The 13,180-nt window shown below is 56.6% G+C and overlaps 1 protein-coding gene across 1 annotated transcript; it reads right to left on the reverse strand.

Moving 5' to 3' along the window:
- Positions 1 to 258: 258 nt before the first annotated feature.
- Positions 259 to 10,316, reverse strand: JPH4 (junctophilin 4). The gene is made up of 6 exons (XM_032404778.1): positions 9,680 to 10,316; positions 8,592 to 9,141; positions 7,039 to 7,810; positions 3,697 to 3,815; positions 2,855 to 3,387; positions 259 to 1,931 (listed from the first exon to the last, which is right to left on the reverse strand). The coding sequence occupies exons 2-6, from the start codon at positions 8,968 to 8,970 to the stop codon at positions 1,848 to 1,850; spliced, it is 1,887 nt and encodes a 628-aa protein (XP_032260669.1). The 5' UTR covers positions 8,971 to 9,141; positions 9,680 to 10,316; the 3' UTR covers positions 259 to 1,847.
- Between the last annotated feature and the right edge of the window lie 2,864 nt (positions 10,317 to 13,180).

Here is a 13,180-nt window from a genome sequence, read left to right on the forward strand (position 1 = left end):
TCGTCTGGTCCTTCCCTCTTCCCGCCCCTGTCACGGGACCCCGCCCCCCCTGGGCCGCCCGGCTGAGCTGTCTAGAACCCTCTGACCTCAGGCCTCAGGCTTTGGAGTTGAGGGCAAGGAGCTGTCCTGGCGGCAAGACTGCATAACAGGCCTGGGGTTCCCCAAGAGGCCTCTTTGTACATTCTCACCCCCCAGGGAGCCTCAAGAGAGCTTGGATTTGAAACCATCGCACCCCAAAGGAGATGACAGTCCCCCCCCTTTTTTGAACTTTTTTATTAATATATTTTTTTGTTAAATTTCTTTGTATTTTTTTTTCCTGCAAGACTTGGTGTTGGCGGCACTGTTGTAGTTTAACTTCAATCCCAAATTCCATGAAATAGAAATCAGAAGTAAAGGTTTAGAGGGGAGGGAGGGAGGCAGGCCAAGGAGTAAACAGAGTTTGACTAGAAAAAAAGAAGAGGGTATGTGTGGTGGGCATTCCCAGGCAAGGCCATTCCTTGAGGGAGGGGGTTGGCAGGCAGCTTGCATCTGCCTCATGCAGGGGAGGGAGGAAAGATCCCCTGGGGACCCTACAGAGGGGTCCCCCTCTTCCTAGGACTTCCTGCCCCCAGGGGAAAGCTATTAACAGGGATCAGCCACAACCTCAAACAGGGCTCTCCACCCACCTCTCACCCTGCTTTGACTCCCACCTCTGCCCTGCCTGGAAAGTGTGTGAGAGATTGGCTTCCTTTGATCCCTCTTTCTGTTGTTTTCCCATTTCACAAGATTCTGATGTGACGGGGGAAGGGATATAACCCACTTAGAGACTACTAAACTTGTCACAGCTTCTGCTGCTCTGTGAGTTCCTGTTATCTAGGCTGGTTGTGTTCCCCAGAAATGCCTCCCCCCCCACCCCCACGCCACAACTGCCAGAGTTGGGGAGTAGGGTCCTAGCTCAAGTGCCTCTAACCCTCTGCAGTAGAAATGTCTTCTTCAGGCCCCTTAGAAATCTAATCAAAGGCCACAAGTGAGTCCAGACCAACCAAATGAACTTTTAGGGGGAGAGAGGAGGGTGGGAGAGGTCAGTGGGTAGACGTGACTGCATTGGACGGTTTCTTTCCTTTACACATTGCTCTTGACAAGGCATGCCACCCTAGGGGGTTGGACGAGGGGCTGGCTGTTGAGGAAAGGAAGAGGGAGATCCTAGGGAGTCATTCTACTTTTCATCTCCCTTATCTCCTTCAGGGAAGGATGGAGTTAGGCAAGAACCTAGCTCAGTGCTTGGAGGTGAAATAGGCTCCTCCACAGTCAGAGATGGAGGCCGTACCTCCTCCAGCTCTTTCACTAGGCCTCGCAGGGACACCAGGCCCCTTGGGTCAGGGAGCCACAGCAGCTCAGCCAGTGCCTTGCCCAGTATACAGTCATCCCTTCTCTATTTTCTTCTTCCTTTCCACTCAGCTTCTAGGAGACTCCTCAGGACACCAAACCCCCACCCTCATCGAAGTTCAGGTCTAAAGAAAAGGCGGGGAAGACACGGGGCAATGGTCTGACTTAGATTTGTGTGTCTCAGAGAAGAGAGCGACTCTGAGCGAGAAAAGCCCTTCATATGTAAACAATCTAGAGAGAGAGGTGGGGTGGGGCGGGGGAGGGAGTGAGGAAGACAGAGACAGATCCAGAATAAATGAGACAATCTGAAAGGAGAGCTGGAAAGAAAAAGCAAAAGACAAAACCAAAGGGGGACAGAAAAGAAACAGAAGGAAGGAGAGAAAGAAAGGAGAAAAAACAACCAGGAGGAGGAAAAGAGAAAAAGGCGGGTCAAAGAAGTGAAGAGGCAGCAACCGAAGCCAGAACTAGGCTGGGCAGGAGCCTCAGGTGAGGAGCTGGGAGAACAGGAACGCCAGGCTGAGGTCCAGGAGGGCCACGGCTCCCACCACCAGGGGGTTGGCAGCTCCCTAGAGAGATGGGGGGGAAAGGCAGTCTCAGTCCCTGAGGACCATGTCCAGCGACAGGTCCCACCTTCCTGCCCTGGCAGAGGTGGCAAAGCTAAAGGGTCCCAGGCACCTCTCCCCAGAGGTCAGAGCAGGGGCATCTCCAACCTTTTTTGGATTGCAAAAAAACACCTCCCTCCTGCCAGGCAGGGCCCCTCCTTCCCTCTGGCTCCCTCAAGTCGGGAACAGCCCTTCCTCCCCCTCCCTCCGCTCCCCGCCCACTAGCATGTCACGTGGCCCAGGCAGAAGGTGCCTGGCCTTAGTAGCAGACGTTGGCAGCAGCAGTCCGTACTGCAGTAAAGCACAGAGGGATGAAGGGGTGAGGATGTGGTTGCTAGGAAACAGGAGAAGGCCTGGAGTCCAATCAGAGTAGAGGCTTCTGGGAAAACTCCACCCCTCCCAGTTTTCTGCCTCCTTTCCCATTTCCCTTCTTCCCAGGAGAGGGAGGGAGAGTCAGGGTAGGGAGGGAACAAGCTTTTCCTTTTTTATTTCTGAGCACCAAAGAGAGAAAGTGTGGAGGTGGGGGTGGGGGTGGAGTAGGAAACCAGGAGCTGGAAATGATATGGAAGGAGAACAGGGAAAGATGTTTTGGCTCTACCATTCCTTATTGGTAACCTTGGGCAAATTACTTTAAGGGCTCTGGGCCTCAGTTCCCCCATCTGTCAAATGAGGGAGCTGGAGGTGAAGGTCTCTAAAGTTGCTTGCAGCTCACAAGTTCCCTATTTTTTTTTTTTTTTAGGTGGGATATAGTCCAAGAGTGGGCAGGCAGGAAGGAAGCTGAGTCCAAATCAGAGCCCCTGAAGGAATCAGAGAGAGGTCTGGAAAGGATGAGAGGCAAGGCTGCGAGGAGAAAAGGGGCCACAAAGCAGGGACAGAGGGCAGCTCACCGGCTGGGCGGGCCTCTCGGTTGCAGCAGGCTCCTCCAGCTCTTCTGTCAGGCAGCCGGCCTCAGGAGCCCTTGAGGCTGGGTCCCGCAGGACCGGTGTGGCCATGGGCTCAGGCTCCGAGCCCCCTGGGGTTCTCAGCTGGGGCAAGGGCTCTTCGTCTTCCCCTTCCTCCTCTCGAAGACTTCCGGAGCTGTCGCTGCAGCCTCCGAGGAGTGGGGAACCGTCTCTGGGCCCTGGCCCCTGCATCCCAGCCTCGTCCTCGGCCTCATAGCCAGCTAGTTCCTCTGCCTGTTCACCGGGGCCCCCCCACTCCTCAGGCCAAGCTTTGGGGCTGGAGAAGGGACCTCGGTCCCCTCCAGGAGGCAGTGGGCTCCGGCGGGCAGGGGGTCGCCAGGGTTGGCGGGAGGAGGCAGGACTGCTGGGCAGTTCAGGGGAGCCCTCTGAGGGGGTCAGTCCATTCTCGTATACCCCAGGGCTGTCCTCATCCAAGGGTTCTGTGTCGGAACCTTCTGAGTCCTGCCTGGGTCTGCGGCCTGTGGCAGGGAGAGCTAAGAATCAGAGGGGCCTAACTGGCCTTGGGCAGCAAAAGCTAGAGCTTTATCCCCCTGTCTGAGCACCTCCCAGGCTTACAGCCTCTCATAGCCAGACCCCAGACCCCTAGTCCTTATTACCCTATTTTATAAATTCCCAGTTCCACTCCCCAAACACCTGGGTCTGGCCCCCATCCTTGTCCCCTTGGACCCTCATACCTTGGCTTTTTCCATCCCCAGTCCTCTGCAGGGACTTCCTTCCCTTTCCCCACACCTGAGCCCCTCCAGCTCCCCAGGCTGCCCACGCCTCACCTGGGGCCTCTAACATGGGTTGCAGGTCCTGGGCTATCAGTTTGGCCATTCGAGCTGCCTCCACAGCCTTCTCAGCGACACTGCTGGCTGCCACTGCCTTTAGAAGGGCATCTGCCGCCCTGTCGGGTTCCAGGGACAGGGACTTAGCAGACCTGCTCAGATGCTCCAGCCCCCTGGTCCATGTCCCCACCACATCGTGTCCTCTGGATCGGAGGTCACCTCTGGAGGGCTCGGTCTTGCTCACCTTGCTCCCTGGCCTGGTGGGGCAGCTGGCCTCTGCTTTCCATTCCTAGACCTGGGCTGTGCCTGCTCTCATCACACTCTCCGGCTCCCCTCACACCTGCCACCATCACGTCCCCTCTTCCAGCCACAGCCACCGGCCGCCCTCCACTCCGTTATCGCAGTCCCATCCTGCTCCCTTCCCAGGGACAGATGAGACCTCATGCCCTCCGCACACCTCTCTATAGTCGCACCTGCTTGGGCCTTCCCAGCAGCTTTGCTCTCCCTGCCCCTTGTTCTGGGCCACCCGCTCCCTGTGCCTGGAGCCTTTGCCTCCTTTCCCGTTACCACTGCTAACCCCCCTAACATAACCCTGCCCCTTCCCTGCAGATTTCCTGACATGACAGTTTCACAGGCTCCTTCTCTTCAGCCTCGTCTGTTACCACACTCTTCTCACCTCTAGGTCACTGCCCCTTCCTCCTTGCACCATCACATCCTTTCTGAGCTCTGGAATTGGGGTAAGCGTGGGTCCCCTCCCTTTCTGCTCTTTCTACTCTCTCTCCCAGCCACCATGCATTTCTCACCGTTGTGATTATACCTTCCAAGGAAACTCTTAGTTTCCTTCCCTTCCACATGCCCCTCCCATTGTGCCCTGCGCCCTGGGTACGGGAGCCCTGAAACACTATCAGTCCTTTCTCCACGGTGGTTTCCCAGTTCTCCCTCTAATGTCAGATGCTTCCTCAGTTTCCCCTCCCTTTCACCGTCTGCTGTTAATCGCAGATGCCCGTGATCATTCAATGAGTTCTGTAATACTGACTGAAGGTGGGGCACAACGGGGCAGAGGTAAAGGTAATCAGATATCCTTGGGCTTAAATGGATCAAGACCCCTCTGCTGGCCCCAGGCTTGTTTATCTGGCTTAGGAAGGCAGTCTGGGTACCTGGGTAGGAAGAAGGCTGGTGGTGTTCACTGTAGTCTTAAGCCTACCCCCTCTTTATGTACCTAGGGAGATATGGTCAGCCTCCTCCCCTCAAACCTGCTGGGTCAAGGACTTTTAGAGCCTGTTTGGAGGGACCTCAGATAACCCTGTTCTTTTCTCTTTGGGCTGTCAGACTCTATAGAACTAGCCTTGCCCTGAAACTAAACTGGTCTCAGGGTTTAGTGCAGGGGATGACGATCACAGTCTTGGGTTGCATGGAGTTCTGTCGGGCAGCCAAAAACTGCAACAGTGACAAGAGGCTGTGTTTTTGAGTTTGGAGGGTGTAGATGAGCAAGTCTGAGGCAGTAGATCCAGTCATCAGGCCAGGCTCAGGCTACCTGGCAGAGGCACCTGCTGCTGAGGCTCTGCTGTTTCCATGGCAGCTGGCAACCAATCAGGTTTGCCAGGCCTGTTGCTGGGGAGACCAACCAGCCTCCTCCCACTGACTGATCTTTCAGCTACTGAGATCAGTTTTTCCTGCCCATGCCTGTTCCTCATCTAGACTAACGTGCTCCCTGGTGCCCTGCCCTCCGCCTTCCCTGGCTTAAGGCCCTGGACTCTAACCACCTAGACACTGAGATGTAGCTACTGATAGACATCTCTGGCTCAGGCATCTACTTTGGGTATGACACATTCCTACACAGACACCTTGGTCACTCCTTATACAAATGCACTGAAGCATATTTGGATATATCTTGGTATCTGATCCTCTGAAGCAGTCTCAAATTTCAACAAAATCCTTCAACTGTACCCTCCTTTTTAAAGAAAATCCAATATACAAAAATTCACATGTATGAGTTGTATAAATCAGAGGTCTGTGAACCTCATTACAAATGGGTTTTTGGCTTTCTTTAGATTTGTGCTATCGAATCCAGCACTAAATGTGGCTAGTCTGGGGGTGCCTGGGTGGCTCAGTCTTTAGGCGTCTGCCTTCGGCTCAGGTCATGATCCCAGGTCCTGGGATCAAGCCCCGCATCGGGCTTCCTGTTCCTCAGGAAGCTTGCTTCTCCCTCTCCCACTGCCCCTGCTTGTGTTCCCTCTCTCGCTGTGTCTCTCTCTGTCAAATAAATAAATAAAATCTTTAAAAAAAATTTATAAAAAAAGATGTGGCTAGTTTGATTTGAAATGATGCACTGATCTGAAATGATGCATATAAACATGAAATATATACTAGATTTCAAAGACTTAGTAAAAAAAAAAAAGGGGGGAGAATATAAAGTCCCTCATTAGTAATTTTATGTTGATACTAGGTTGAAATGATCAAATTTTGGATATATTGGTTTAAATAAAGATGTACTATTTATGGGGCACCTGGTTAGCTCACTTGGTGGAGTGTGGGACTCTTGATCCCGGGGTTGCTTGAGTTCAAGTCCCATGTTGGGCCTAGAGCTTACTTTAAAAAAATGTAATAATTAAAATCATTTATCTGTTTTTATTTTTTCACATGGCTACTAGATTTAAAATTACATATTTGGCTTACATTATATTCCTACTGCACAGTGCTGCTTTAGATAATAAGATAATGTGTGGACATGTAATCTGATTTACGGAGAGAAAATTTCATTTACAGGCGAGCCTCCTCCCCTCAAACCTTTATCAGCTGGGTAAAGGGAGGCAGAGGAAGCAAAGCTGAGAGGAACTATCTTCTCATGTGGATAGGTCAGCTGTACAAACTAGATCTCCCCAAGGCCCAAGGCTGAAATAACATCAGTCTGTGGGCAGGCAGGGATGTGGCTAGGAATGCACATTCCCTGTCTCTCCGCCCAGGGCTGCTCCTCCCAGCTGCAAGAGGAGCACTGGGGACACAGGTTTCTGAGCCTGCACAAGCCAGCGCTCCTTGCTACTCCCACACACAACATTGACACACATCCCCACAAAAAACACCAAGACACGGTTAGAGTCTAACACGGCTTCCCTCAAATACCCAGCCACCCACAGTTACACCCACATCCACCTGTAGCCTCAGATATAAACAATCGAAATACCCAGGGCTACAACTGCTTGGCCTTAGGCCTGCTCTTCCCCACCAGGTCCTACGCCTTGGGTCGTGGTCCTCCTTTAGGCACTACCTACCCCCACCCCCGCAACTGTCCCCAGGGTACCTTCTCCACTTAGCCCAGCTTTGGCCTCTGCAGCGGATGCCCACCTGGCAGCGGCGATCTCCTGGCGCTGGCGGGCAGCGCTCACGGCTCGACGGGCGCCTTCGACAGCCCTGTCCACCTTCTCCTTGACTTTGCCCCGGCGAAGGGCCAGAGGCAGGAGGCTGCGCACGCGCCCCCCGTGCACCAGCCGGTTGCGCTTGTACTTGCCCTCCTCGCGGGAGCCGTCCGGGCGGGTGGTGCGTCCGTAGCCGTGCCGCCGGTTGCCCAGCCACTCGCCCTCATAGCGCAGCCCGTTGGAGCGCTGGCTCACGCCGAAGCCGCTGCGCCGGTCGGCGCGCCATTCGCCCGCATACACCTCAGTGGCAGAGCCCTCGATGAGGGCGGGCGGAGCTGGGGCCGGGGGCCCGCTGGCCTCGGAGCCCGGGGGTCCTGTGCTGCCCACCTCGCTGCTCACCTCGCTGCGCAGGGAGCCCCGCTTGCTGCCCAAGGAGCTGCGGCGCCCGCCCGCCCGGAGCCCGCTGAGCAGCAGCGAGCGGCGGAAGAACCCGCCGGCCGCGGGGGTGCGCTTTCGGGAGGACGCGCCGTCAGCGTCCCCCGGCCCGGCCAGCACGAAGCCGCCCCGGGAGCCCGAGGCCGGGCTGCCTCCCTCGTCGCCCGGCAGGGGCAGGGGCGGGGGCGGTGTCGGGGGGTCGCTGTGGCCTGAGTCCAGGGAGGTGCGGCGGGGCGAGCGCAGCAGCGCCGCCTGGTGGTAGGGCACGCTCTGGCGCACCCCGTAGCCGTGGCGCTTCCCGGCCTGCCACTGGCCCTGGTAGGTGCCTGCGGGCGGGGTAGGACGGGGAGAAAGGGTCAGGACCCGCTGCTTCCTGCACCCTCGGCCCCAAGCGCCCCTGGAGGCCTTAAGTGTCGGGAGGGAGGGGTGGGGGCAGTTAGCATGGAGGTCGAGGAAGAGCTCTAGGAGTGGGGACGGGCCAGGTTGGGTCGGAAGGTGTGGAAGAGCAGAGTGAAGACCGACAGATAGCAGCAGGAGATCTGTGGTTTTGGGTCGTGCAGGTAGACAAGGGAAAGGGGGAGGGCCAGGCAGGCTGGGGTGTGTGAAGGACAGCTAGTCCAGAGGGTGCGAGGGACAGGCTGATGGGGTGTTTAAGATAGTCATGTGACAAGCAGACAGGACGATGAGGGGCAAGCTGACTGAGGAAATGTGAGGGGACAGGCAGAGCAGAGGTGTTAGGGACAGGCGGGTGGGGGGAGAGGAGAGGTGTGGGACAGGCAGAGAGGAGGGGTGGAAGGGACAAGCAGATGGGGGGGTGAGGGTCAGGTAGATGGGGGGTGTGAGGGACAGGCAGACAGGGAAGGGGTGAGGGCAGGCAGACTGCAGACCGGGGAGAGGGAGAAGCAGGCAGGGGCCAGAGTGGGAGGAAGGAGTGCGCGATGGGAGGAGAGGGCGGCAAGATGGGCGCAGGGGGCGCATATGGATGGGGGAGGCGTACAGGAGAACAGCGGGGCAGGGGGCCGATGGCGGGGAAGGCGGACGCGGGACAGGCGGACGCGGAGGCGCACGCGGACGAGCAGACAGACAGTAGTGGGCCGGGCCCCGCACCTCCGTCGGAGTAGGTCTCGGTGCCGTAGCCGTCCTGGAAGCCGTCCTTCCAGAGCCCGGCGTAGCGCAGGCCCGACACGCTCTCCCACACGCCGCTGCGCCCCTTCAGCCCGCCCAGCCACTCGCCGCGGTACGTCCAGCGGCTCTTGCGCTCCACGCCCAGCCCTTCGCGCTTGCCCTGCTGCCAGTGGCCCTGGTAGCTGTGTCCGCCGGGCCCCGTGAAGACGCCCAGTGACTCGAAGCCGTGCGCCCAGCAGCCGCTGTACTCGCCCTGGGCGCCGGGCCCCGTGCACACGCCGTAGCCATGTGCCCGCCCCGCCTCCCAGCCCCCCACGTAGCAGCCCCCGTCGTCAAAGTCGAACTTGCCCCCGGGGGACATGCATGTAGTTGGCGCGGCCTCAGCCCCCCGGCGGCTCAGCGCATCCTGGGGCTGGAGAGCCGGCTGGGGGCCTGCGAGCCGGGCGAGGCCTGGGGGCGGGGGCAGTTAGACCGGGGCCGGGCGGGGGGGCCCCAGCGCGGGCTGGCAGGGCCGGACCCTCATCCTGAGTGGCTGCGGAGAAAGAGGGGGGAAGTGGCGAGCGAGGCCCCTCCTCTTTGCCCGCCGCTCCCTGGCCCAGTGGCTCCGGGGCATCAGCACCGCCCCCCAACCCCCCACCCTTCGGCAGCGTCTTCCAGCAGCTCCTAAGCTTTGGAGGCATGGGGGCTCTCCCCACCCCTCCCTCCTTGTAGAGGACCCCTCCCAGGACTTGGGGCCCCAACCCCAAGCGGTAGTCCCGCTTCTCCAGCCTAGAACCCCAAAGTGTCGAGTGTGGATGACAGTTGCTGGCGGGGGCGGTGGAAAGGTGGTCCTGAGAGGGGGCTGGGCAGAGTCGTAGGCCACCCGCTCCTCTGGCTGCTGTCAAGACCCTTCTACCCCGGTTCTTTGGCTTCCCAGGCAAGGGGTGGGGGTTGGAAATGTAAGGGGGGGCATCGGAGCAAGGTGGGCAGTGGGTTTGGTGGGAGAAAGGATGGGGATGGAGGAGGCTCTGCGGGAAAAGGCGAGGGTGGGGATGGGCAAACAGGCGGAAGGGAGGGGGCAGGTTACTCACCATGTGGGCTGGGGCTCAGGCTGCCTCCCAGGCACAGCATCCATGGCAGGATACCTCCACTCCCACCTCGTCCCGACAAGCCAAAGCCCCCTCCCTTCCGGAGAGACTGCTCCTACCCAGAGAGCGAAGGTGGGGGAGCCGCAAGAGAGAGTCCCCTCTCTCCCCAGCTGGAGGAGCAGGCGGTGGGGGTGGGGGGCGAGGTAGTGGCAGGGGTGGGGGGGAATGAGAATAGTGGAGGGGAAAAAAATCTGCCTTGGATGGAGATAGGGAAGAGGAGCTGGGAACTGGATGGGAAGAGAGAGGGGGCTATCAAAAGGGGGTGTTTTTATTATTTTTTTCCTTCTTATGGTTGGGAGAGGAAAAAAAAAATCAAAATTCCGATTCCATCCCAGCACAAATCAATGTTTGCTCCATCCCAGCATCACGGGGGAGGCTGGGCCAGGCAGATTTAAAGGGGCAGGGAGAAGAGAGAAGAGGAGAGGGTGGGGAGAGGAGGAGAGGAAGAAGACACAGTGGCGATGTTAGCAGTTTGGGAGGGGGGTGCCCAGGCTGGAAAAGATGGGTTCCCGCTAAACCTGAGGTGAGGGAGGAGGCAGGTAGAGGGGAGAATGAGAGGCACAGAGACCCCCAGGGTGGAAAGAAACTCTGGAATGCCGGCGGGGAGTGGGGTGAGACCGAGGGTGGGGGGGAGAAAGGGGAGGGGAGCAGAGCGAGAGGGAGGAGACAGAGCTGAAGATGGGGAGGCTGGGGGAGGCCGATGCCAGGCGGGGGAGGAGAGATGCAGGCGAGGCCGGGAGAGGGCGAGAGGAATACAAAGAAAGAGGTGCAGGGGTGAGAGCTAAGGAGGGGGAGATGCTGCCGGAGAAGGAGGGAGGGGGGAGACCCATTCTGGGGCTGCTGAGGGTTGGCAAGGAGGAGAGAAGCAGGGGAGGAGGGGGAGGGGGAAAGAAATAGGGAGAGTGAGAGCGAATAAGGGTTGTAAGGGAGAGAGAAAGCGCTGCACAGGGAAGGGCTGGTATGGGCATGGAAATCCAGGCAGGAAGAGCCCAAGCGGAGGCAGGAGGGCCGGAAGTGGTGTTTGTGGGGCTCCAGGGAGAAGGATGAACCTGCCAGCGGCTTGGACTGAAGCCAGGAAGCCTTTGGAAGCCAGGAAGCCTGTGTCCTCCAAGTCCGCTGTCCTCCCTAAGTAACCACAGCAGGGCGACCAGAAGCCTCCCTTACTTGTACTTTCTGAGGAAGCTTGAAATGGGGCCCTGCAGGAAGCCTGGCCCCACTAGTGCTTATCCAGACCCCCCCCCCCCCCCCCCAACGATTTCTCCCTGGGTTGTCCCTCTGAAGGGGAAGGGGTGGCATGAGGGGTGGATTGTTTTTGAATGGGGAGCAGGGGCCATGCTTGGTAGTGCCATGAAGACTCTGGGGCTTTGGAGCCTTTTGCAAACCTAGAGGCTAAGACACATAGACATGTTGGGGTGGCCCCTTACTGTGGCAAAGCCCCCTTCAGCCTACCACCTTCCAACCACTCACAAGAGGGGCAGCACATCCTGGGCCTTATTGTTTACAGACAGAAGTGGGCACATACTATCTTCCCTGCCCCTCAGCTTACTTGCTGAGATGCTGCATCTATCCCACTCCTAAGCATTTAGGAGGGAAGACACTGTCCAATTACCCACAATGGGGTAAATAGACGTACTCAATTGCTTTTATTTTCATACAAAGTCTGATCCACTCCATTTTACAAAGAACTGAGGCCCAGAAGGGAAAGTCACTCACTAGAGTCACACAGCAGAGGTGGCAGAGCTAGAACACTAGACTTTATTTATTTTTAAGATTTTATTTATTTGAGAGAGAGTGAGCGAGAGAGCAGGAGCAGGGGCAGAGGGAGAAGGAGACCTTCTGCTGAGCAAGGGACTTGGGGCGGGCTTGATCCCAGGACCCTGGGGGTCAGGACCTGAGCCGAAGGCAGACGCCCAACCACCTGAGCCACCCAAGCGCCCCAGAACACTAGACTTGAGACTTCTGAGCTCTGTAATTCCTCCCAGGATTCCATGTACTTAGGAACCTCCCAGACTCGGGAGCTCCATTTTGAGTACTTTAGTAAAATAGTGTGAGGTTTGGAATAAACAGGAATGTCCCTTGCAATTTATTTTCCTAAAGGTGGATACAAAATTGGAGAAATGTGTATATTTTTAAGTCTCCAGGGCAGGGACCACATCTTCAAAGTGCTTTGCACAGAACAGGGCAGCTGCAGGTCTACTTGGGCGAAGACTGATGGTAGAGAAGTCCTCCCTCCCTCCCTTCCTTCCTCCCTCCAGTTCTCCATTTAGCAAACATTTACATAGTTGACTGTGTACCAGGCACATTGCTAGGTTGGAGATACAGTCTCACCCTCATGGAGCTTACCAGTGAAAAAGACAGAGATGACCAACAAGCAACTCTAGTGTAGTTAGTGCTGTAACAGGTTGGAGGGGTAGAAATAGGGAGAAGGGATGGAAACTAACTTAGGCTGGCTCCCTAGGGAAAGAGGCATTTATGACAAATCCAGAAGGGATTCTCGAGCAGGCCAAGCTCCATCTCATTGCTCATCCTTAGATATTCAAGCCTTCTTTCTTTTATCCAAGAAAGAGGGACAACAAGAAAAGAAAAGCAACCTATAGGCCTGGTGAGACCTGTGCCCTGTTCTTTAGGAAGACAGGGTGGGAGGGGTAATGGAAGGTAGGGAGTGATGCCTGTTGGTAGAGCGACTCTGTACTGAATTCTAGGCTGCAAACCAATGTGTAGGGCTGAAGAAGTCACTGACAGAAGTACCTGGAACTTGGGCACACGGTCCCAGCCACCTCCCTGGGTGAGGCAGTCTTCCAGCCCCAATCTGTTTCTGTCCCTACAGGTCTTATAATCCCTTCTCTTAAGGCAGAGACACTTTTGGAGGGTGCACTGGTTTTTGGCACAATTTGTCATTATGCTGGGGTCCTAGAAAAGGGAACAAGGATGGAGCAGCTCTGTGCCCGAGCCAGGCACTGTGTGCGGCACTTAGTCTGCATCACTGCGTTCAGTCCTCCCACAAACCTGTAACCGTAAGCAGCCCAGGCTGGAGGCCGAGATCTGGGCTTTCACAGATGGACAGACCTCTGTCTGAATCCCGACTCTACTGCTAATTAACTGGGTAACCCTGAGCACATTCCCTAACTTTCTGAGCCGCAGTACGCATAGCTCTAAGAGGGGAAGATGCTAATCTACTCCAGAGCTAATTGTGAGGACTGAAATAATCATGTCTGAATAGTGTGTGGGACCATATATAGGGGAAGACCCTTTGGGCATAGTGCCTACCTAACACATGGTAAATACCCGGTAAATGGTGGCTTGAAAAATAGGCTGGCATTATGCCAGCTTTATAGGTAAGGAATCTGGGACCCAGATGTCAATTTGCTCAACGTTGCACAGCTAATATACGGGAGTCCTTGGAGTTGAATATAGCTCAGATTCCCAAGTTGGTGTACTTCAACA

Source organism: Phoca vitulina, unplaced genomic scaffold, assembly GCF_004348235.1.
Source record: "Phoca vitulina isolate PV1807 unplaced genomic scaffold, GSC_HSeal_1.0 scaffold7, whole genome shotgun sequence".
Classification (NCBI taxonomy): domain Eukaryota; kingdom Metazoa; phylum Chordata; class Mammalia; order Carnivora; family Phocidae; genus Phoca; species Phoca vitulina.